The sequence below is a fragment of the Anabrus simplex genome, chromosome 4 (assembly GCF_040414725.1).
Source record: "Anabrus simplex isolate iqAnaSimp1 chromosome 4, ASM4041472v1, whole genome shotgun sequence".
Taxonomy (NCBI): Eukaryota; Metazoa; Arthropoda; class Insecta; order Orthoptera; family Tettigoniidae; genus Anabrus; species Anabrus simplex.
The window spans coordinates 287,425,807-287,450,763 of record NC_090268.1 but is presented as its reverse complement, the minus strand read 5'-3'; the positions used below and the strand labels follow the sequence as shown (position 1 = coordinate 287,450,763).

At 45.5% G+C, this 24,957-nt stretch overlaps 1 protein-coding gene across 1 annotated transcript in view; it reads right to left on the bottom strand.

The window, feature by feature from the left end:
• Positions 1–24,957, bottom strand: part of LOC136871888 (uncharacterized) — a 606,370-nt gene that overhangs the window by 95,948 nt on the left and 485,465 nt on the right. Inside the window, exon 3 of the mRNA XM_067145560.2 lies at positions 4,889–4,968. Within this exon, the coding sequence (XP_067001661.2) occupies positions 4,889–4,968 (80 nt within the window). The remainder of the gene's footprint in view (positions 1–4,888; positions 4,969–24,957) is intronic.

Genomic DNA, 24,957 nt, shown 5'->3' with positions numbered 1-24,957 from the left:
GTGCTGCGCACGTAGCGAACGATAAATGGGACACGGCGTTGGCGAATGGCCCACTTCGTACCGTGATTTCTCAGCCGACAGTCATTGTAGAACGTGTTGTCGTGTGCCACAGGACACGTGTATAGCTAAGAATGCCAGGCCGCCGTCAACGGAGGCATTTCCAGCAGACAGACGACTTTACGAGGGGTATGGTGATCGGGCTGAGAAGGGCAGGTTGGTCGCTTCGTCAAATCGCAGCCGATACCCATAGGGATGTGTCCACGGTGCAGCGCCTGTGGCGAAAATGGTTGGCGCAGGGACATGTGGCACGTGCGAGGGGTCCAGGCGCAGCCCGAGTGACGTCAGCACCAGCACGCGAGGATCGGCGCATCCGCCGCCAAGCGGTGGCAGCCCCGCACGCCACGTCAACCGCCATTCTTCAGCATGTGCAAGACACCCTGGCTGTTCCAATATCGACCAGAACAATTTCCCGTCGATTGGTTGAAGGAGGCCTGCACTCCCGGCGTCCGCTCAGAAGACTACCATTGACTCCACAGCATAGACGTGCACGCCTGGCATGGTGCCGGGCTAGAGCGACTTGGATGAGGGAATGGCGGAACGTCGTGTTCTCCGATGAGTCACGCTTCTGTTCTGTCAGTGATAGTCACCGCAGACGAGTGTGGCGTCGGCGTGGAGAAAGGTCAAATCCGGCAGTAACTGTGGAGCGCCCTACCGCTAGACAACGCGGCATCATGGTTTGGGGCGCTATTGCGTATGATTCCACGTCACCTCTAGTGCGTATTCAAGGCACGTTAAATGCCCACCGCTTCGTGCAGCATGTGCTGCGGCCGGTGGCACTCCCGTACCTTCAGGGGCTGCCCAATGCTCTGTTTCAGCAGGATAATGCCCGCCCACACACTGCTCGCATCTCCCAACAGGCTCTACGAGGTGTACAGATGCTTCCGTGGCCAGCGTACTCTCCGGATCTCTCACCAATCGAACACGTGTGGGATCTCATTGGACGCCGTTTGCAAACTCTGCCCCAGCCTCGTACGGACGACCAACTGTGGCAAATGGTTGACAGAGAATGGAGAACCATCCCTCAGGACACCATCCGCACTCTTATTGACTCTGTACCTCGACGTGTTTCTGCGTGCATCGCCGCTCGCGGTGGTCCTACATCCTACTGAGTCGATGCCGTGCGCATTGTGTAACCTGCATATCGGTTTGAAATAAACATCAATTATTCGTCCTGCCGTCTCTGTTTTTCCCCCAACTTTCATCCCTTTCGAACCACTCCTACTTGGTGTTGCATTTGCTCTGTCAGTCAGTGTACTATCAGTAAACAAGGAGTGCTACTGTCAGTGAGAGCATATGCATATGTGTGATTCTGGCGGATCCATTTTTTTTTGAAGAGCGTACACAAAACATAATCTACCGAGCTCGATAGCTGCAGTCGCTTAAGTGCGGTCAGTATCCAGTATTCGGAAGACAGTAGGTTCGAACCCCACTGTCGGCAGCCCTGAAGCTGGTTTTCCGTGGTTTCCCATTTTCACACCAGGCAAATGCTGGGGCTGTACCTTATTTAAGGCCACGGCCGCTTCCCACCCAGTCCTAGCCCTTTCCTTTCCCATCGTCGCCGTAAGACCTATCTGTGTTGGTGCGACGTAAAGCCAATAGAAAAAAAAAACAACAACAACATAATCTATACATTTGAACTAATATCAAAATCCAAAGCGATTAGATCAAGTCTGCAATGGTGCTTCATGGACGACATCAACTCTCTGCACCTCGATGATCATTTCCCACTGTCCCTAAATTGTTTTCTAAAGGAAATGTAAAAATATGATAACTGGATATCTGTAACTAATTAGGTCCGATATACTTTACTATAACATCACACCATATCTCTTAATATCATCCGAAGGATATAAATTAGCATATTAATGTTTATCTACCACTTAGTTCCGTTTTTCTTGGTTCTACTTGTTTAACGTCACACTAACACGTCGAAGGATTTCGGCAATGGAGGGATGGGAAAGGGCTACGGTAGGGAAGATAGCGGTGGTGACCTTAAGGTACAACCCAAGCATTTGCCTGGTGTGAAAGTGGGAAACTACGGAAAAGATCTTCAGGGCTGTCGACAGTGGGATTCGAACCCACTATCTCCCGGATACCTTTTTCGGATTCGAACTCCAGTTTTCAGCATTCATACCCCAGCGCATTACCCCCAGACCATACATCACTGCCAGTGGTTGTCACTGAGATACTGGGTAACGAAGTGCTAAAGAGAAGAGAGCTAAGAAAGTAAATTCCTGAAGAATAAGTACCATGAATTTGATTTTGTAGGCACAGTGTAGACAAAAAGATTCCGTAATTAATGTATCGGTCCACCTCTGTGGTGTAGTGGTTAGTGTGATTAGCTGTCACTCCCAGAGGACCGGGTTCGATTCCCAACTATACCAGGAATTTTGGAAAGTGGTACGAAGGCTGGAACGGGGTCCACTCAACCTCAAGAGATCAAATGAATAGAGGGAAGTTCGATCAATTCCTCAGCCATCTCTGAAGTGGTTTTCCGTGATTTCCCACTTCTCCTAACTTATGGCCACGGCCACTCCCTTTCATCTTCCTTGTCTATACTTTCCAATCTTCCCATCCCGCCACAAGACCACTGTTGAGCATAGTAGGTGAGACCACCTCCCCTGTTGTATCTCCCCGACCCAAAGTCTCATGCTCCAGGACACTGCCCTTGAGACGGTAAAGGTGGGCTCCCTGGCTGAGTCCGAGAGAAAACCGATCCTGGACGGCAAAGGGATTATGAAAGGAAAGAAAGAAAATAGGTCCGCCTCTGTGGGGTACTGGTAGCATGATTACCTACCACCCCCGGGGCCTGGGTTCATTTCCCGGCTCTGCCACGAAATTTGAAAAGTGGTACGAGGGCTAGAACGGGGTCCACTCAGCCTCGGGAGGTCAACTGAGTAGAGGTGGGTTCGATTCTCACCTCAGCCTTCCTGGAAGTGGTTTTCCGTGGTTTCCCACTTCTCCAGGCAAATGCCGGGATGGAACCTAACTTACCACCACGGCCTCTTCCTTACCTCATCCTTGTCTATCCCTTCCAATCTTTCCATCCTCACAAAGCCCCTGTTCAGCATAGCAGCTGAGGCCACCTGGGTTTGGTACTGGTCATCCTCCCCAGTTGTATACCCCGACCCAATGTCTCACGATCCAGGACACTGCCCTTGAGGAGGTAGAGGTAGCATCCATCGCTGAGTCCGAGGGAAAAGCCAATCCTTTAAGGGTAAACAGATTAAGAAAGAAAGAAAGAAAGAAAGAAAGAAAGAAAGAAAGAAATTAGGCCTACTATCGATTTCATTATTATATTTAAAACAATTCTACCTTATTTAGGTCACTTACAACATGTTTGTTATAGTAGGGTACATGCTAAACAACATTTACGATAATTTTCTTTCTCTCTTTAAGATTAGAAGGGATAGACCAAGAAGAGGGAAGGAAGCGGCCGTGGCCTTAAGTTAGGTACCATCATGGCATTTCCCTGGAGGAGAAGTGGGAAACCACGGAAAACCACTTCCAGGATGGCTGAGGTGGGAATCGAACCCACCTCTACTCATTTGAACTCCCGAGGCTGAGTGGACCCCGTTCCAGCCCTGTGCCACTTTTCAAATTTCGTGGCAGAGCCGGGAATCGAACCCGGGCCTCCGGGGGTGGGAGCTAGTCACACTAACCACTACACCACAGAGGCGGACTACGATAATTTTACTTGTAGAAATGAGTTTTCTTAAGCCTTTTATTTATTGCATTTCATTACCCATAATTTCAGTGTAAATGCTCGGCAGTGAAGTGTGGTCTCGAGATAAGGCACAGGAGTGCGACTGCAGAGCACGCGGAGTTCGATTCCCGGTCGTGCTGAACATTTTTCTTTCTTTCTTTCTTAACCCTCCATGGTTGGCTTTTCCCTCGAGCTCAGCGATGGATACCACCTCTACCGCCTCAAGGGCAGTGTCCTGGAGCACGAGACATTGAGTCGGGGGTATACAACTGGGAAGAAGGACAAGTACCGCGCCCAGGCGGCCTCACCTGCTATGCTGAACAGGTGCCTTGAAGGAGGATGGGAAGATTGGAAAGGATAGGCATGAAAGAGGGAAGGAAGCGGCCGTGGCCTTAAGTTAGGCACCATCCTGGCATTTGCTTGGAGGCAAAGCAAAGCATAGTCACCTCCGTACAGGCCATGAAGGCCCTTGGAGGAGTGGAAGGTAAAGACTTCCACCATTGTTAACCTCGGCACGTGATGGGGTAGAGTGGTTAGCTCCACGCCCGGCCGCCTTTGCCCCCAGGAATTAACCTGGTACTCATTTTTGGTGTAGGCTGAGTGAACCTCAGGGCCATATGCACCTCCGGAAGTGGAAATCTCGTTTCTTAAATTTTACGACTTCCTGATGGGGATTCGAACCCTCGTCCTTCCGGGCGAACCGAGCACGCCTTTACTGTCTCGGCCAGGCAGCCCCTATTTGCCTGGAGGAGAAGTGGGAAACCACGGAAAACCACTTCGAGGATGGCTGAGGTGGGAATTGAACCTTCCTCTATTCAGTTGACGTCCCGAGGCTGAGTGGACCCCGTTCCAGCCCTCGTACCACTTTTCAAATTTCGTGGCAGAGCCGGGAATCGAACCCCGGCCTCCGGGGGTGGCAGCTAGTCACACTAAGCACTACACCACAGAGGCGGGCATGGGTGATAATAATAATAATAATAATAATAATAATAATAATAATAATAATAATAATAATAATAACATGTTAAGTGTATTCAATGATTCATTCGATGAAATTAATTGAATTGACTATTCGGAGCACTAGTTTGAGCTATCTTTAGCAAATAAACGAGTTCTCCTTACCTGGATAGTGGTATTCGGTAGCCAGTGGTGGACCCCGGGGATAATGTCGGCCTTGGCTGTCCGTAAACCCCAGCACCAACCTGTGAATATAAGAAAATACAATTATTGAAGTATTACCAGCCTGCGATATAATTCTACTTCGAAAGCTGCTGAAGTGGAAATAATGTACCCGAAATGCACAGCAATAGATATGCGGACCAGGAAGGCCTCTGAAGGACGAGAAAGTAAGTTCCTCTCTTGTAAATTAACGTGGTATACATTGTTGTTGGAGGCTGAGTGAAACTTTGGGTGTTACTGGAAACGAGTCATGTTTTCAAACATCTCTATTTCCTGACGGTGATTCGTGGCAGCGTGTCCAACTCCTTGGCTGAATGATCAACGTTAAGGCGTTCGGTTCTGAGGGTCCTAGGTTCGATTCACGGCCGTGTAGAGGATTTTAATCACGTCTGGTCTGTTCCTCTTCCTCGGGGTCTGGGTGTTTGTTTTGTCTGAATGCACTCCTCAACAGAGACAGAACACTACACTACCAACATGCTATAGTGAATACATCACTCTACATAGGGAGGGCATCCAGCTAAGTGCCAGGAAAAAGTTGGCGATTCGTAGAAGGGTAGCAGGCTTTGGCTGAGAGTTATTATTTATTTTATTGTTTATTTATTTATTCTCTCTTTCTTAATCTGTTTACCCTCCAGGGTTGGTATTTCCCTCGGACTCACCCCTATCGCCTCAAGTGCAGTGCACTGGAGCGTGAGACTTTGGGTATGGGATAAAACTGGGGAGGAGGACCAGTATCTCGCCCAGTGGACCTCACCTGCTATGCCAAACAGGGGTCTTGTGGGGGATAGGAAGATTGGAAGGGATAGGCAAGGAAGAGGGAAGGAAGCAGTCGTGGCCTAAGTTAGGTACCATCCCGGCATTTGCCTGGAGGAGAAGTGGGAAACCACGAAACCCGCTTCGAGGATGTCTGAGGTGGGAATCGAACCGTCCTCTACTCATTTGACCTCCCGAGTCTGAGTGAACCCCATTCCAGCCCTCGTACCACTTTTAAAATTTCGTGGCAGAGCCGGTAATCGAACCCGGTCCTCCGAGGGGTGGCAGCTAATCGCGCTAAGCACTACACCACATAGGCGGACTATTATTATTATTATTATTATTATTATTATTATTATTATTATTATTATTATTATTACATGAGCTGAGTTGCCCAGGCCGTACATTGCCGGCATTCTTAGCTCAAGCTGGCGAATTTGATCCTAGTTCAGTCCGGTGGTATATGAATGTGCTCAAATACACCAGTCTTCTTCGACAGATTTGCGGGAGTATAAAGGAACCTAAGAACCCCTGCATGAAAAACTATATCCGCCACCTCAGCGTCCCCGGAAATCGTGAAAGTATTTACTGGCACGTAAAAAAGAACTTCTGCGAGACAACATCCCGGCATCTCAGCGTCTTCGAAGACCGCCCAAAAGTAGTTGGTGGGACGTAAATATAATAATATTTTATTATTATTATTATTATTATTATTATTATTATTATTATTATTATTATTATTATTATTATTATTATTAAGGCAAGGGGAAATTACTTTATAAATACAAATATTACATCTGATCACTTATTATCGATTATCGTAATCAGCTTTCAGCGGCGTATATGTTCACAAATAGACAGTAAATGAAAGACTATACTTTATAACGAGGTTCGACTCAAGTCCATATAATCTTCAGTCAGTTGTACTACTGCAAGAACTTCTTTACTCTAACAGTCAGCTTATTCTTGCAGCATTCTTCTCCTTGCTGGACTACTCCCAATTATTTTTGGTCGGCGCTTGTAAGGATTACTCCCATTTATTTACGGCCTTCCCCGAAACCAACGCTATTAGGAGAAATGTGTTCACTATTGTAGGTTGGTAATGAGGTGTGCTGTGTGTGTTAATGTATTAAGACAAACATTCAGGCCGCGAGGTAGAAAAATAAACCAGACCAGACGTGGTCGGCCCGTTCCGGAATCGAACCCGGGTGGCCGTGAACCCAAAGCCACTACTTTGATCATTCAGCGAAGGAACTGGACAATTGACAATAAACTACACGGTCCATTTGATTGCTGCGGTGGTGAACTGTCATCGGATACAATTAGCAATGCAGTACGCTTGACTAGACTCTCAAATGGGTTAAGATTGGAGTTAAGAAATAACATTGCAATTTCAGCTGTGTATATTTGTGATAGTTGATTCACTTTGTGGTCATGGTCATTACCCATTTTACGTATTAAGGTGAATGACAGCTGTTCATTTGAGAGTTGTTTCATAACACACTGTGCGCTAATATCTTATTCTTCCACTCTGTTTTGTTAGTCAACAGTTCTTTCTGAAATTCGCTCATCATCTCGACCTTGACGGTTAAGAGTTTGGCAATTGTTGGTTGGACGTCCGCCATACGAGGTGGGTATTCTAGGTCTATCCTGGCACCAGGTAGCAACACACCCTGTCTGTGTGTATCTAACTCTATATCTGTATGATCTCATCGTGGCAATTTTGTACTCCATTGTATAATTAAATCGGTTTCGTTCGATTGCCGAGGTGATTATTCCTTTAAGAAAAAAGGGACGAAATTATAGGACTATGTAAGAATAAGTGCAGAAGGACCGAAAATATGGTTCCCCCTATGGATTGGGGTGGTAGAATACATCCATGTTACCCCCTGTCTCTCGTAAGAGGTGACTAAATGGGGAATCCTGGGGCTCGCAATTTTGGTGCGACCGAGCTCGATAGCTGCAATCGCTTAACTGCGGCCAGTATCCAGTAATCGGGAGATAGTGGGTTCGAGCCCCACTCTCGGCAGCCCTGAAGATGGTTTTCCATGGTTTCCCATTTTCACACCAGGCAAATGCCGGGGCTGTACCTTAATTAAGGCCACGGCCGCTTCTTTCCAATTCCTAGGCCTTTCCTATCCCATCGTCGCCGTAAGACATATCTGTGTCAGTGCGACGTAAAGCAAATAGCAAATAAATAAATAAATAAATAAATAAATAAATAAATAAATAAATAAATAAATAAATAAATAAATAATTGGTGCGTGGGTCGGCGACCACTGGGCCTCTCGCTGAGTATGACCTTGCCTCCACTCGCGTCAGGCTCCCCGCTTTCATCTTTCTTGACCGACCTCTCTTGGTTAACATTTATTCTTTTCCAACTCCGACGATTTGGGAGGTCTAGCGAGTCTTTCATATTGACGCCCTTTCTGGCCCTTGTCTTTCTTTAGCTGATACCTTCATTCTTTGAAATGTCGGAACTCTTCTATTTTCCCTCTCATTCGTGTTAGGAGAGGATAGTTACCAGTTGTACTTAGTCTTAAAACAACAATCACCACCACCACCACCACCGGAAAACGTGGTGGCTGCGTACCAAGCTGGTATAGATAAAGGCTTGTTCAGTTCACCTGAAAGACGTGGGTTCAGTTCGTCGTCAGGAAGTCCGAGAATTTAGAATCACTCGTATCATTTTTAGAGAATGTGAATGCTCCTGCGATCATTCTGTAACTGAAATTAGTATCAGGTTAGTTTCTGGGGACAAAGTATGACATAGCAAGAGCTAGCTTATAGGTTTATGGGTTTGTTGATATCGCGAACATAGCCTCGGGAGTCTATCTTTGTGTAGAATACAAAACGCAGACACGTGACTGTTCATTTCAAAATTCCCACGCCCATTGGCCTGGCTTAGAACCGTGGCAGCCTTCTAATTACCTCGATTTACAAGGAAATTTCGGGTATAATTTTGGTATAATATTGAATAAACCGAAAAGTTCAAATGCACTCAATTTAGCTGTTTATAGCGGTACTTAAATATTTTTGAGTTTTGATAAATACGTTTTGTAGGTCCGGCTCCTTGACTGAATGATCAGCATACTAGCCTTCGGTTCAGAGGGTACCGGGTTCCATTCCAGAGAATTTTATCTGCGTATGGTTAATTCCTCCAGTACGGGCACTGGTTGCTTGTGTTTCTCTCAATTCACTTTTCTTCTCATGTACATACAGCACATCACACAACCAAACACCACAGAAACATTCAATAGTGAATATAGCCCACAACATAGGAAGGGCATCCGGCCGTAAAACTGGGCCAAATTATACCAAGTGCCGACCCTAATATATTGGAATAGACTAGGTGGAAGTAAACTAATCTTGTAAGTAGGCTATGACACGCACGATTACCTAGCCATTATTGTTGACTCGACCATCCGATTTGAACACAATGATCCGGACCAGTCTACCTCGGTTCAAAGTGAGAAGCAAGCCACATATGGACAGTGTGCAGACGCGGTGTAGGAGTAGCGTGCCTGGATCTTATCCGGAGGCCCCGGCTTCGATTCCCGGCCAGGTCAGAGATTTGGATCTGAGGGCTGATTCGAGGCCCACTCAGTATACGTGATTACAGTTGTGGACGGTGAGATAGCGGCCCCAGTCTAGAAAGCCAAAATTAACGGCCGTGAGGATCGTCGTGCTGACCACACGATACCTGATAATCTGCAGGCCCCACGAACCTGTTACGCAGGCGTAGCAGGTGGAGAGGTGATACTCCCACGTGGCGCGTCCCAGGTGGCGGATAGGGGGGTCCTAACCGGCTTGCCGGCGGACTTGAGAGAAATAAAATACCTCTCGCGGACCAAAAACACTACCCCCTGTGGGTGGGGGAGGCAGACGAATAATACACCCACGGTATCCCCTGCCTGTCGTGAGAGGCAACTAAAAGGGGCGACCAAGGGATGATTGGATTAGAACCATGAAACTACTTTTGATTAGTACCATCACGCGCGGAACACCATCGGTCGCTTTTACTTGCGAGTAGTACCACTCTGTTAGGTACTTCATATTTTTGTGATTCGTAGCATTCGAGGGGGGTTCAGTGTGGGTTTCCAGTACCCGTTAGTCGTGCCCGTGTGTGCAACACCACAGATCTGGGCGTTGCCTGTGAGTTGTACCACTATACGAGCGACACCGTAGGTCTGCGTTGCCAGTGATTAGTACCCACTATGTGAGGAACACCACGGGAATACCGGCGCCCGTGATTAGTACACCTAGGTGAGGAACAACATAGGTCTGCGTTACCTTTACGACGTACAATACTTGTGAGTAGTACCTTAATGTTTGGAACACCGTGAGTTTACGCTACCTTTAATTAGTACCGCAGCTTGAGAAATACCATGGTTCTACTTTACTCGCGACATATACCATTCTGAGGGGCCTTAGACATGGATTTTGGACCCCTTTAGATATCAAGCATCCTCGATTCAGGATTGTGCTTCATGAGTGGGCCCTTGGTCAGTAATGAATTATCTATGATCTTTTCTGAGTTGGATCCAATCCCTTTTGTTTGCTCGTTTTTTGTTAGTTTTTTGGTTCATGTCCATCCATTCCTTCTTCATGACGATTTTTTTTATTTTGGTCAGTGGATGATTTTGATTTTTTTTGTTGTCTTTTCATTTCGTACCATTAGGGACCGATGACCTTGATGTTAGGCCCCTTTAAACAACAAGCATCATCATCAATCTGCAGGCCTTCGGCCTGAGCAGTCGTGGCTTGGTAGGCTATGGTCCTTAAGGACTGTTGCGCCCTGTCTAGTGGGGGCAGGAGGTAGAATATTATACCACAAAAGTCCCTCATCAGCACGGATCCCAGAAGATCCTTCTATTTGAATCGAAGACAGTCTCAGATACTGCCTTTAAGTATTTTTACAAATTTCATGTGGATGAGCGAGAACTGGCATCCATTTGTACTGTTGGGTTCAATCAAAACTATCAATCACCTCATTTATGGCAACCTTGTCTACTAAGCATCTTCTATCCATTATCCTTTTCTTTCTTACATTAGCTTCCAACATAAATTTTGTCTTCCATTTTAATGTGTCGAGCGTTCAAAGCACGAAGCGTACTGACAAAATTGCTCCCTGATTAGATCCCTCAACATTATAACACCCTAATGCTTCCTGAATTTCCTATATTAACATGTTACAAGATCTCCCAGCTTTAGAGTTTCATACACAGGTAAACATTTTTGCGCAAGCGGTTGTATATTATTCTGTTAAACAATTCATTTACATTTTTAATTTTACTATGCAAGCACTTTTTCAGCATATCAAAGTGGGCGCGCTCTGTGAACTGGCTTGAAAATGAGCGTTAGTTATTTTGAAGGCACAATGTATTCTTAAGTTTCCTTATTTCTGTTGCAGTTGCGTCATGAAACACACTCATATTGTTGGAGCTTCTCATCTCTCTTGCCATCAGGAGGGGACGTGGCGTTTCTAGGTGGAAGGGGCATTGAAAAATGCAAATTCAGAATATTTGGAATGTAATGTTGATACAAGAAAAAGCTGTGTTGTGCTAAACAATAACTTATACACTGCCGGAAAAAATATCATCAAGAACTGTGTTCAGTGGCACCAGGGTACAATATGTGCATACTGAGGGGTTGCTGTGTTTGTGATTCATTTGTCACGGACATCGGCGATCAGATGGTGCTCAGGAGGCCTGTTCATGCGCACTCTGTTTTGATTCTGCAGGCAGTAACTGTGCTGAGTGTTTGCAACATTCATTCTAGGGTACAACCATGTCCCGCGACGAGTACGTGTTCCTGTTGAACAACTGCAGCCACATGGTCGCATTGTTGTCCTGCGGGAAGCTGCATGGACGGATGCTGCACATGTTGGGCACAGTGTATCGGTGGTGTGTCGCTGCTTTCAGCAATAGTTTGTGGAACATTCACACACCCGTAGACCAGGCTCCGGACGTCCGCGTGGTACAGACGCACGTCAAGATCGACGCATTGTGCGAGCAGCAGTGGCCGACCGAACATCATCCAGGAACAAAATCCAGTCACATGTTGCACTTGCTGTGTCACCAAGAGCCATTGGGAACCGTCTGCTTGCAGCAGAATTATGATCACGTGTGCCTCTGGCCAGGCTAACACTGACACCACGACAGTGCCAAGCGTGCATTTGCCCACGACACCCAGGCCCCAAGCCAGGCTTCATGGTGTGTGTGTGTGTGTGTGTGTGTGTGTGGCGGGGAGCATCAGTTATAACTCGCTGTCACAGTTGGTGTTTCTGCAGGGTAACGTAACCAGTAACCGCTACATTGCGCACCGGGCGAGTTGGCCGTGCGGTTACGGTCGCGCAGCTGTGAGCTTGTACCTGGTAGATAGTGGGTTCAAACCCCCCTGTCGGCAGCCCTGAAGGTAGTTTTCCGTGGTTTCCCATTTTCACACCAGGAAAATGCTGGGGCTGGACCTTAATTAAGGCCACATCCGCTTCCTTCCCGCTCCTAGGATTTTCCTATCCCATCGTCGCCATAAGACCTATCTGTGTCGGTGCGACGTAAAGCAAATAGCAAGAAAAAAAAAGCTACATTGCGCAGGTTGATGTCCTCGTGCTACTGTCATTTCTTCGACAGGAAGGTGATGTGTTTTTCAGCGGGACAATGCACGTCCACAAACAGCTGCTGCGACGCAACGTGCTCTGCGTGGTGTACAACAGCTGTCCTGGCATGCAAGATCACCGGATCTCTCGCCAATTGAATACGCACGGGGCATGATGTAGCGGGAACTTGACGCGTTCTCCAGAGTCTGCAAGAAACGTTGCCGAATTGCATCAAAAGTTGTAAGGTGCTTAGAACTGTCTATGGAAGGATGCCATTCGGCACCTTTATTATCGTTTTGCGTGCGTGAATACGTGCCTGCATTGCTGCCAGAGGGGTTACACTAGGTATTGCGACTATTTGGGCACCCTTTACTGTGACATGTGCGTTTTAATTGATCTGAATTTTTAACCATATACTCCTGCAATGACGAAATACCTGTCGCATGGCTTTTGAATAACATTATCTTGTCCTTGAGGATTATGCATGCTTTTTTTCCGACAGTGTACAAAAAACATCAAACTCTCGAAAAACAAAATTCATATATTTTTACGAGTATTGAGGTATGTAGGCTACTCCCACTGAAGGAGAAAGAAGTTGGATGATCCGGATCTAAAGATGACAATGTTAGAATAAAGGGATGCTAAATCATGAAGGTGAAGAAAGGCCGTCAAACTACACGTTGGTGAGCTAACAACATTGTAATCGGACGGGTAGGACGACTTGAGCTTGGAGATACAGACAGGAAGTGAGCAAATACTAGTGAGCAGACGTGTTTCGATATTCAATTTCGTGATTACTTCTGCTTAATATCTGGTGAGGCAGTTGAAATTAACAATAGCGGAATTGAGTAAACATTTAGCGAAGCACTTTCACTTGTTCAGAGTTTGTACAAGTTGTAACCCTGCAGATGTAACCTGTTAAGATGGATGGTGTAGTATGTGGGAAGACAGCAAAACTAATTTGTTTAGGGGATTAAAGCTAATTTGTCTACAGAAGTATTAAACTGTTTTTCTTCACAGTTGAGTCACCTCATGACTTATAGTCGTGACATAGATGTATTAGGCGCTCCTATTCACGTATGTCATTAAATGAACTCACCTTGGGTTCGCCCACAGTAAGTGTATTTATTTCTTCAAGAATGACAATTTCTTTCCATTCTTATACGAAGGTTAGGGCATTAGTCACTGTAACTACTTTTTTTTCGCACGAATGCGGGGTTTACCAGACAAATGGAAATATACAGATGGGAGTGTGGAGCGTAAGGTGTTGTGGAATGTATGAATACTGCTGAGTAGGTATACCAGGTGTAGGGTATATAGCGATAAACCTGACAGCCATTAAATCCCTGTGTTACATAATGTTTATTCTCATAGTAAAATTACCTTCAAACAGTAAATCCTCAAAGTAGTCCTCTAGATTGTCTACAGCATGTTGACAGCAATGCAGAGACGTCGGATACCAGTCACCTCCCCACGTGTCAATTTTGCTTTTTCATATTTCACAGCGTTGACAATGTCCTCTCCCATATCCCACGCAATGGTCCTTTCACTTTGGGGATGAGGTCAAAATCGCATGGAGACAAGTCCGGCGAGTATGGCGGGTGTTCCATTACTTCCCGCTTCCAGCACTGAATTTACCTCGCCACATCCATTCTGCACGGAGCCTGACTCACTACTGCTGTCCCATCGCCCTGTGCGCGTGGTACCTATCCAATACACCGCCATCTCGTGCTGTATCTATGTACTCTGAGTGTCATGCTTTCCAGGACATATTGCCATTGTATGTTAGCACCGTGCAATTGTGAGGAAAAAATAGTTGCTATGACTTATGCCCCAACCCTCGTATCTTATTCTCATAATATTTTATACACCGTTTTCTTCTTTCTTGAATTAAAGCTAAGTCGTGAAAATATTCCTAGAACATTTTAATTGATTTGTCCTTTATATGAACTTACTCTAAACAAGCCTTATCAGGAATAAAATATGCTGAGACTCGTTACATTCGACAGATTAAAAATTTAATGACTGATATGTTTCTAGACCCGAGCAGGCTTACGTCAGTAAACGAGTCTCATAAGAATGCTTAATATCCTTATGTATACATGGTTTCTCAAGAATGAAGGAGGTTCCTTTATAAAAGCGTTAACCAGCTAGAGAATTAATTACTGTCCAAATTCTATAGCACCCAAGAAACTCCGTGTCCTTTTAAGATTATGTTTCTGGTACCTAAAATTAATCACCGCAAATGATATATGACATCATTCATTATTGAACTTTCATTAATTTTCGGAATCTACGGATGAAATACCAGGCCCAGCTACGAATAGAATCTGGAACCCTTTGAACCGAAGGCCGTGACGCTGACCATTAAGCCAAGGATCTGGCCTCCCGGTATCTTACCTGAAAACTCCTCAAATACGGACTCTGACCATTGTTATGGAAGTCTCCTATTTCTGATAGGAATATGATTGGTTTTACGTCCCACTAACTACATTTTAAACTGTCTTCGGAGACGCAGAGGTGCTGGAAATTTATGTCGCAGGAGCTCTTTTACGGGCCAATAAATCTACCGGCACGAGGCTGACGTATTTGAGCACCTTCAAATACCACCGGTCTGAGCCAAGATCGAACCTGAAAAGTTGGGCTCAGAGGCTCAGCTGTACCGCCCGTGCTCCTCAGTCCTGCCCTTTAAACAAATTGGAATACCCTCCTAACAATGTGCTTACCCGATCGTTATTATATTTATTACAATTTGTTTTACGTCACACCGACACAGATAGGTCTTATGGTGACGATGGGATGGGAAAGGTGTAGGAGTGGGAAGGAAGCGGTCGTGGCCTTAATTAAGGTACAGCACCAGCATTTTCCTGGTGTGAAAATGGGAAACCACGGGAAAACATCTTCAGGGCTACCGACAGTGGGATTCGAACCCACTATCTCCCGGATGTGAGCTCACAGCTGCGCGCCCTTAACTGCACGACCAACTTGCCCGATTTACCCGATCGTACCAACAGTCTTTCCACCAGTTACCGAATGAATAAGTTATCTGAAGTCATCCATCATTCAACCCCAATAGGCAGAGTCCTGTTCGTAAAACGATAAATATTACACTAAGATAAAGTATATTTCCTAAAAGTACAGAATTGTTGATTCTTTAGAACACACACAAGAAAGGTAAAATTGCATGTATCCATTCAGTTTCTCTGTCCGACTTGTTGGCTGAATGGTCAGCGTACTGACCTTCGCTTCAGAGGGTCCCGGGTTCGATTCCTGGCCGGGTCGGGGATTTTAACCTTCATTGGTTAATTCCATTGGCTCGGGGGCTGTGTGTTTGTGCTGTACCCAACATCCCCGCAACTCACACACCACACATAACACTATCCTCCACCACAATAACACGCAGTTACCTACACATGGCAGATGCCGCCCACCCTCATCGGTGGGCCTGCCTAGAAGGGCTGCACCCGGGCTAGAAATAGCCACACGAAATTATTATTATTGAGTTTCTCTGACTTTAATCGTCACCCCTGTTTTTACTGACATGCAAGCCAGCTCCTTAGTGTAGGGGTAGCGTTTCTACCTATTAACTCGAGACCCTGTGTTCGCTTCCCGGGTAGTTCAGGGATTTAAACTCTTGACTGAGGGCTGGATCGGGGTGTCAGCGTCAGCATGTGAGTAAAGGCAACTCCCCTCTTCCTTAAAAAAAAAAAGCTGGCTCTTACAAGGCTATGAAAGCCCTTGGAGCAGTATAAGATGACTATTTCCAATATATATACAGAGAGACAACGAAATGCTTTGCGATGCTGTTTTTTCTTCCATCACTGTGAAATGAAACTTCATACGAAAGAGGTTATAGGATGAATACTGTTGCTTTTTCTTGTATTCTCCTTCCGAGAATCTCACGACGAACATTAATAGCGCAGGTATCCAGAGTGTGATAGGTAGTTATTTGTAATGTCTGCTATGAACACTATGACAGGGGCAGAGACCTTGCTGAAAGTGAGTGCTGAATCTGTGGCTGGCAGCCAATCGCGCGCGACTTGATGAGAGCTTCTTTGTCTTTCGCACCATTTAGCTTTCTTCATCCGTACTTCCCTATGTCATACCACATTCTTCAGATTTGGACTAACACAGTGCGAAATTCTTTACTAAATATAATGTAGTACCAATGAACCTTGGCGAGATGACGAGATCTTCCTTTCCTTACTGGTGGAACCATTCGATACAGGTCCCGAACTCTAATAATGTGTATGTTCTCATTTAAGTTATAGCTCTACTATCATATCAATCTACTACCCCAGAGGTTATGAATCAGCCAGTGTGTCGGTGAGGGCAGTACCTCTCATCCTTTTAAGAAACCAAAGCTGGCTACGAACAGGCTATGAAGTTCCTTGGAGGAATGGCATATAAAGACTTCAACTATGTGCAACTTGACAATAAGCGCTGGTTTTACCAGCTGGTGGTAAAGTAACGGGTAAGTTATCCTCCATGTAAACTTTTTTTCCATCCGACCGCTCCTGGGAAGTGCTTCCGGCACATAAGACTAACTTACCTGACGAGTAAGTTACCGGTCATTTCGGGCTATTGTGAGCTGAACGTTGCTACCTGTATTTTTTTGGCGCACAACTTAAATTAGCTCAGTATGTTGAAGAAAATTATACTATAACAGTGATCGGTATTGTATTGCAGGTTTTTTATCATAGATACTTCAATCCTCGGGATAACTTTATTATTATTATTATTATTATTATTATTATTATTATTATTATTATTATTATTATTATTATTATTATTATTATTATTATTGCTGGTGCAGCGCAGGGATCGATCCTTGGCCCAGATGTTTGGAACATCATGTATGATGGCTTGTTACGTCTGGAGATACCAGAGGATACGAAGCTTGTGGGCCACGCTGATGATGTGGCCCTCTTGATAGTGGCTCGTAATGTTCAGATGACTCAAATGAAGCTGAACCAGGTGATGCGGCGCATAAACGAATAGATGATGAGTCACAGGCTAACACTAGCAGGGCACAAAACGGATTTAGTTCTTCTGACGAGGAAAATGATCGAGACTCTTGTGCCAACGACTGTTGAAGAGTTAGTGATTGAAACGTCTACGAGCACAAAATGTCTAGAAGTGACACTTCGCTCTAAGTTCACATTCTGGAGTCATATTCAGAGAGTGAGAGATAAGGCAGTAAAATGCATGATTGCACTTAGTAGACTGATGGGAAATATTAAAGGCTCGAAATCCAGTAAATGACGCCTTCTCATGTCGACGGTTCAGTCAGTGCTCCTGTATGGCTCTGAAATCTGGGCTGAATCCTTGAGGTTCGCTTGGTATCGGAGAAAGATAGCTGCCGAACAACGGAGAGCAGCTTTATGTATTGCATGTGCATACCGCACGGTTTCTGAACCTGCAATCCTCACGGTGGCAGCAATAGCCCCAATAGACCTACTTGCTTTGGAGCGACATGAAATCTGGCGTACCCAAGGGGAGCTGGGAAAGAAATGTGCAAAGAAGCGTGCCTTCAGTCAACGGATGAGGCGATGGCAACTCAGATGGGAAAGTGACCCTCGGGGTAAATAGACCAGACGACTGATACCACGCTTGGATATCTGGGTTGAAAGGGTTCATGGTGATGTCAACCATTACCTCACGCAGCTTCTAACAGGACATGGATATTTTCGGAAATTCCTGCATAGAGTGGGCGGAGCGAGTGATGCAGCATGCATATACTGTGACGACATCGAGGATGTACTTCACACCACCTTTGTCTGCAGCCATTGGATGATAAAGATAAGATGTGTGGAAACTGAATTGGGAAAACTGACACCAGATACGATAATTTCTGTGATACTACGAAACCAGGAATCCTAGGATCGGGTGGCAGTGTATGTAGAGGATGTCCTTCGTTAGAAGAAGGGGGATTTGGAAGCGTACGAATGCCCGTAAAGGAGAAGTGAAGAAAGAAGAAGTCTGAAAGACTAAATAAGCACGACATTACCCAGAGGTAATGCGAGAGCGGTTACGGGGTGATGATACACATCGTGGGAAAAGGGTGTGTCGTTTTTAGTGGGTAAAAATCCCACACACTTGTGGAGTGCGGACCCTTCACAAGTGTCTTTTGAAGATTTTCCACAGTCTCTCGTAGAAAATCATTATTATTATTATTACTATTATTGACATGTTTGAGACAGTTTTGTTATTACCTTGTGTCTAGGTATCTCAGATTAGCTTAATATATCTAGACCTTACAAGTTGTTTTGGTACTCGGGAAGGCTGTTTATTCAGTGTGTATGGCTACCCTTTAGTCCCAAATCAAAAAAGCCAAATCCCATGGCACGACAGCTCCGAAGGCCCATGACCTACAAAGTGACCACTGCTCAGCCCGAAGGTGTGCAGGTTATGAAGTGTCGTGTTGTCAGCACAACGAATCCTCTCGGCCGTTATTCTTGGCTTTCTAGATCGGGGCCGGCATATCGCCGTCATATTTAATTTAATTTCGCGTGGCTATTTCTAACCGAGTGCAGCCCTTGTAAGGCAGACCCTCCGACGAGGGTGGGCGGCATCTGCCATGTGTAGGTAACTGCGTGTTGATGTGGAGGATAGTGTTATGTGAGGTATATGAGTTGCAGGGATGTTGGGGAGAGAAAAAACACCCAGTCCCCGGGCCACTGGAATTAACCAAGGAAGGTTAAAATCCCCGACCCGGCCGGGATTCGAACCCGGGACCCCTCTGAACCGAAGGTCAGTACGCTGACCATTCAGCCAACGAGTCGGACACCGTCATATGGCTCCCCAATTGTAATCACGTAGGCTGAGTGGACCTCGAACCAGCCCTCAGATCCTGGTAAAATCCCTGACCTGGCCGGGAATCGAACCCGGGGCCTCCGAGTAAGAGGCAGGCACGCTAATCCTACATCACGGGTGTGTATTACCCTTTAGTCCAATTTCTTGATACTGGGTCGGGATGGAGATGAGATGAATTTATAGGGCATGTTCTACGGGTGTATGCCCTTCCTGTGGAGCCAACGAAGATGAAACGAATGATGGCGAAGGAAACTGGGTTACGGAGTTGGAAGAAATCAGCTGTGAATAGGAACTGTCCCGGCATTTACCTGGAAGTGAAAATGGGAAACTGCAGAAAACCATTCTCAGAAAAGCTGACGGTGGGGCTCGAACCCGCGCTTCTCACGAATGCAGAGCTTGGCTTCATACCGTAACGCGTTAATACGCGCGGCCACTCCGCAGGGCTGTTTATTCAGTATCGAAAACAATTCAATGATTTGCAAGTACTGGTAAATTACTTTTTAGTAATTTTATGATCTTCCTTTGAATTCTTAACTGAATTTGTCAAGTCATCATATTAGAGATTCTGTTCCTTTAACTTCAATTATATCCTTCTCATTCAACTTAACACCTACAGTAGCAATACGTGTGCTTCCTGAGTTGCTTACAGTCACGCGGACACCGATTATGTCGAGCTTTCGCCAGGAAAATCGAAGCAGTAGGGCACAAACTTTAGTTAGGCCTAACCGTTTCTCAGTTTCGCATTCAGTACTGGCGCACAGTTAGAAAGAACGAGTTGTTGCATTTTTCTGTGTTACGTTTGTGTAAAATAAACACCGTCCGCCTCTGTGGTGTAGTGGTTAGTGTGATTAGCTGCCAACCCGGAGGCCTGGGTTCGATTCCCGAATTGCCATGAAATTTGAAAAGTGGTACGGGCTGGAACGGGGTCCACTCAGCCTCGGGAGGTCAACTGAGTAGACATGGGTTCGATTCCCACCTCAGCCATCCTAGAAGTGGATTTCCGTGGTTTCCCACTTCTCCTCCAGGCAAATGCCGGGATGGTACCTAACTTAAGGCCACGGTCGCTTCCTTCCCTCTTCCTTGTCTATCTCTTCCAATCTTCCCATCCCCCGCAAGGCCCCTGTTCAGCATAGCAGGTGAGGCCGCCTGGGAGAGGTACTGGTCATTCTCCACAGTTGTATCCCCGACCCAATGTTTCACTCTCCAGGACACTGCCCTTGAGGCGGTAGAGGTGGGATCCCTCTCTGAGTCCGAGAGAAAAACCAACCCTGGAGGGTAAGCAGATTGAGAAGAAGGAAATAAACACCTTTCAATTTTACTCTTTGGAAATACGGCTCCGATTGCTAATTTTGTAGCAGTTTTGAAGTTAATGGCAGGCTAAGAAGGCATGATTCCAAGATTTAAAAAAAAATAATAGTGTACTTTTTGACCGACTCGTTGGCTAAATTGTCAGCGTACTGGCCTTCAGTTCAGAGGGTCCCGGTTTCGATTCCCGGCCGTGTCGGGGATTTTAATCGCTTCTGATTAATTCTTCTGGCTCGGGGACTGGGTGTTTATATCTGTCCCAACACTCTCCTCTAAATATTCGGACAACACACTACATTACCAACCACCACAGAAACACGCAATAGTGATTAAATCCCTCCATATAAGGTTAGCGGCACAAAGGGCATCCTGTCGTAAAACAGGGCCAAATTCACATGTGCGACGCAGTTCGCACCCGCGACCCCACACGTGTGGGAAAAGCGGTAGTAAAAGAAGAAGAAGAAGAAGATTTAGTAGTATACTTTATCCAGGCGTACCTCCATCACGAAGCAAAACAGGACGGACAATGAGGCTTTGAGTGAAGTACAACATCTCTCCGCTAGTACAATGCAATCTCGGGACAACACACATGAGGGTAACTTTGAGGCAATTCACATATCCCTTTGCAGGTACTTTTGCGGCATTCTACATCATTATGTATATTAAACAAATATCTTTATCTGTCCGAATTTTGTGTCATTTCACCGGCAGCTTAAATGCGGCGAGTATCCAATATCCGGGAGACAGCGGGTTCAAAACCCACTGTCGGCAGCTCTGAAAATAGTTCTCCGTGGTTTCCCATTTCCATACCAGGCAAATGCTGGGGCTGTATCTTGATTAAGGCCACGGCCGGGCCGATTCCTTCCCACTCCTAGCACTTTCCTGTCCCATGGTCTCTATGGGACCTGTCTGTGTCGGTGTGACGTAAATCAACTTGCAAGAAAACTTGCAAGTTCACCGGAACTGGTTTTCCCCTACAAGGTAATTGTTATAGAGGTAGTAAGATAAAAAATCAAAGCGCTATAATCACGATTCAAAACAGAGTTTCAATAAAAATGTGTTACTCATCAACTTTACAAACCGCATATAATAAAATATCACCAATAGCACTTCTTAGTTGCATTTATAAACTCTTGGAACGAGTCCTCCTCACTAGGATAGCAGAACTCATTGAAGCTGTAATCCCTCCAGAACAAGCTGGTTTCAGAAGAAATCGTAGCTGTACTGATCAAGTTTTGGCTCTTACCACTCACATCGAGGCAGGCGTACAAAAGAAGTTAAAATCAACAGCTGTCTTTATTGACCTGACAAGTGCATATGATACTGTCTGGCGATATGGACTAATTCTTAAAATGCTGGAAATAATTCTCTGCTTGGAAATTGCAAACCTAATTTACAACATGTTCTGTGAAAGAGAGTTTGTAATACTTCTAGGGGATTCTAAAAGTCGCAAGAGAAAATTAAATAACGGCCTGCCACAGGGATCAGTATTGGGCCCAGTTCTCTTCAACCTCTACATCCAAGGTTTACCATCAACCACAGCTACTACGTTCATCTATGCAGACGAAATTGCACTGGTAACTCAAATCGGAATTTTTGAGGATGGAGAAGGCATTTTTGCAGTAGACTTGGACAAAATGGCAACATTTTTCAAGTCTTAGCGATGATCCCAAGTGCTTCTAAGACCGAGGTTTCATGTTTCCATCTCACCAACCGACTCGCAAATTACGAGCCATCTGTTTTATTTCTTGTTGAAAAACTAAAGTACAACCCGTTCCCGAAATATCTAGGAGTCACCCTGGACAGAACTTTGAGCTACAAAGAACATCTCGCCAAGCTCTCTCACAAAACCGCTACAAAGAATAACATTCTGCACAAGCTTTGTGGCAGTTCCTGGGTAGTTTCAGCTGACTGCTTATGATTAACGGGTATCAGTCTTGTCTACTCTGCAGCGGAATACTGTGCCCCGGTATGGCTGGAATGTGCACATGTACATAAAGTGGATACTAGGCTGAATGATACCATGCGCTGCATAGCTGGTACTGAAAAAAGTCAACACCTCGCCACTGGTTACCCGTACTTAGTCATATTCCACCACCTCATCTGAGGAGAAAGGAAGCTCTGCTGAGAGAAGCAAAGAAGATCTGGTCATCTCCCTCATTACCAGTTCACCAGGAATTTTATTACCTTTCGCCACAACGACTTTGATGTAGGAGACCAGCAAGTGTATTGGCCGGCCGACTCTTGAGCGATAATTTTAATCTAAAGCATAGCTGGCGGGATAAGTGGTCAAATTCAACATCCGGAACTAATGCTCATAAGCTAAATCCAACTTGGAAAATGAGGGATTCGGTCTCCTAAGAAAAGTATGGTGTCGCCTCAGCAGACTGAAAATTAGGCATGGACGCTGCAATTTCTTACGCCATAAGTGGGGTTGGATGCATTCTCAAACGTGTGAATGCAGTGAGGAGGAGCAGACCATGGACCATGTCATCCTGCGCTGCCCTCTTCATATCTACTCCGGAAGCCCCAGCGACTTGTTTCCTCTTTCAGAAAATGCTGCAGATTGGCTGAAAAACTTGGACCTGGACTTATGAATTTGTTTTTATAATCACCATACGATTAAGTAAATAAATATCAATTTTTATCCAGTACTCCTGGTAGTTATAGTGAGCAGATAGCCTGTCCATACTGAAGTTCATACAGCATTATCGAATAAGCTCCTCGTGTGTCAAATAGCCAGCTGCTGGCTTCATCAGCATTTAATTTTAGCGCTCACGTAATTCATACGGACTGTGAAAGATGATAGTCTCTCAAGCGTTTTAACATGCTTCAGAAACGAAACATCTAAAGGCTTCACCACGGTTGGACTCCCAGAAATTGATAGCACATGTTTCGGGGTTTCCCGTAAAATGAGAATTCAGGTGTACGAAATACAACGTGCTGTGCAGTGCGTAGAGCCTCAGAAGGACGGAAGTAAATTCAATAATAATAATAATAATAATAATAATAATAATAATAATAATAATAATAATAATAATAATAATAATAATAATAATAATAATAATAATTCATCAGATACCATAAAACCAAACCAAACCCCATGGCACTACAGCCCTTGAAGGGCCTTGGCCTACCAAGCGACCGCTGCTCAGCCCGAAGGTCTGCAGATTATGAGGTGTCGTGTGGTCAGCACGACGAATCCTCTCGGCCGTTATTCTTGGTTTACTAGACCGGGGCCGCTATCTCACCTTCAGATAGCTCCTCAATTCTAATCACGTAGGTTGAGTGGACCTCGTGTCCGGCTCCATGGCTAAATGGTTAACGTGCTGGACTTAGATCGATTCCCGGCAGGGTCGGGAATTTTAACCATAATTGGTTAATTTCGCTGGCACTGGGGCTGGGTGTATGTGCCTTCTTCATCATCATTTCATCCTCATCACGACGCGCAGGTCGCCTACGGGTGTCAATTCAAAAGAGCTGCACCTGGCGAGCCGAACTTGTCCTCGGACACTCCCGGCACTAAAAGCCATACGCCATTTCATTTGAGTGGACCCCGAACCAGCCCTCAGTTCCAGGTAAAAATTCCTGACCTGGCCGGGAATCGAACCCGGGGCCTCCGGGTAAGAGGCACGCACGCTACCCGTACACCACGGGTGTTCCTATCAGCTGATGACGATGTCCTCCATTAGTTTCATTCACACCTGCCTTCAGCTTCTAATTATCACGACGATCTGAATAACTTCCATTTCCCTAAATCACTGAAGAGAAAAGTTGGGTCATAAATCAGATACCATGTAGGACATTATTTTATTTATCACCAATTAAGCTGCCTGCTAGTCAATTTGAACATTCTGTTTTTCTCCACCAAATAACAGGGAAAGCATAACTTCACACTGCATCGTTTAATTTCGTCGGTTAAACACCGAATGAGTCATGCTGACATCTTACGACAAGGAGTGCCGAATGGACATTACTTCCGCCTTTGAAGATTCCGCCTACCCAGGCGCGGTTCTTCCTTTAGGTCACATGGTCACGTGCCCCTCCACCGATTAAAACTATTATAAACATCAGAACAACATAATGCACGATTACTGTCACGACCACCTTCAGTGAGTTCAAGAGGCTATGATTCACCATGGTTGTTCTTGTTCTAGCAGCCCTGGACTAAACTAGGCAACATAGTAAAGGTCTAATCCTGGATGGGACCGACTCGTTCTTATACCTGAACATCATCCCCACATTCTGTGAGCTGTGAGGGGTGAAGGGGGTTATGGCAAATTCCATTGACCCGATCACAGTATTTCTACGACGTGACAATTCAGCGCTAGTTCGTATTTTGAACTTACTTCTCCTACAGCCGACTAGATAGCACCCAGCTACACTTTCTTGTCGGCACGTGTATTATTAACGCGCGCAAAAGTAGTGTTTGTAGCAAACCTGTTATTAGATTAATCGTGTCCATCGGTGTCGATGTTCATTGTAAGTCTTAAAAGTGTGTGAAGATTAGTGTGATGTATCGGAGTGTATTCCTGTGCGA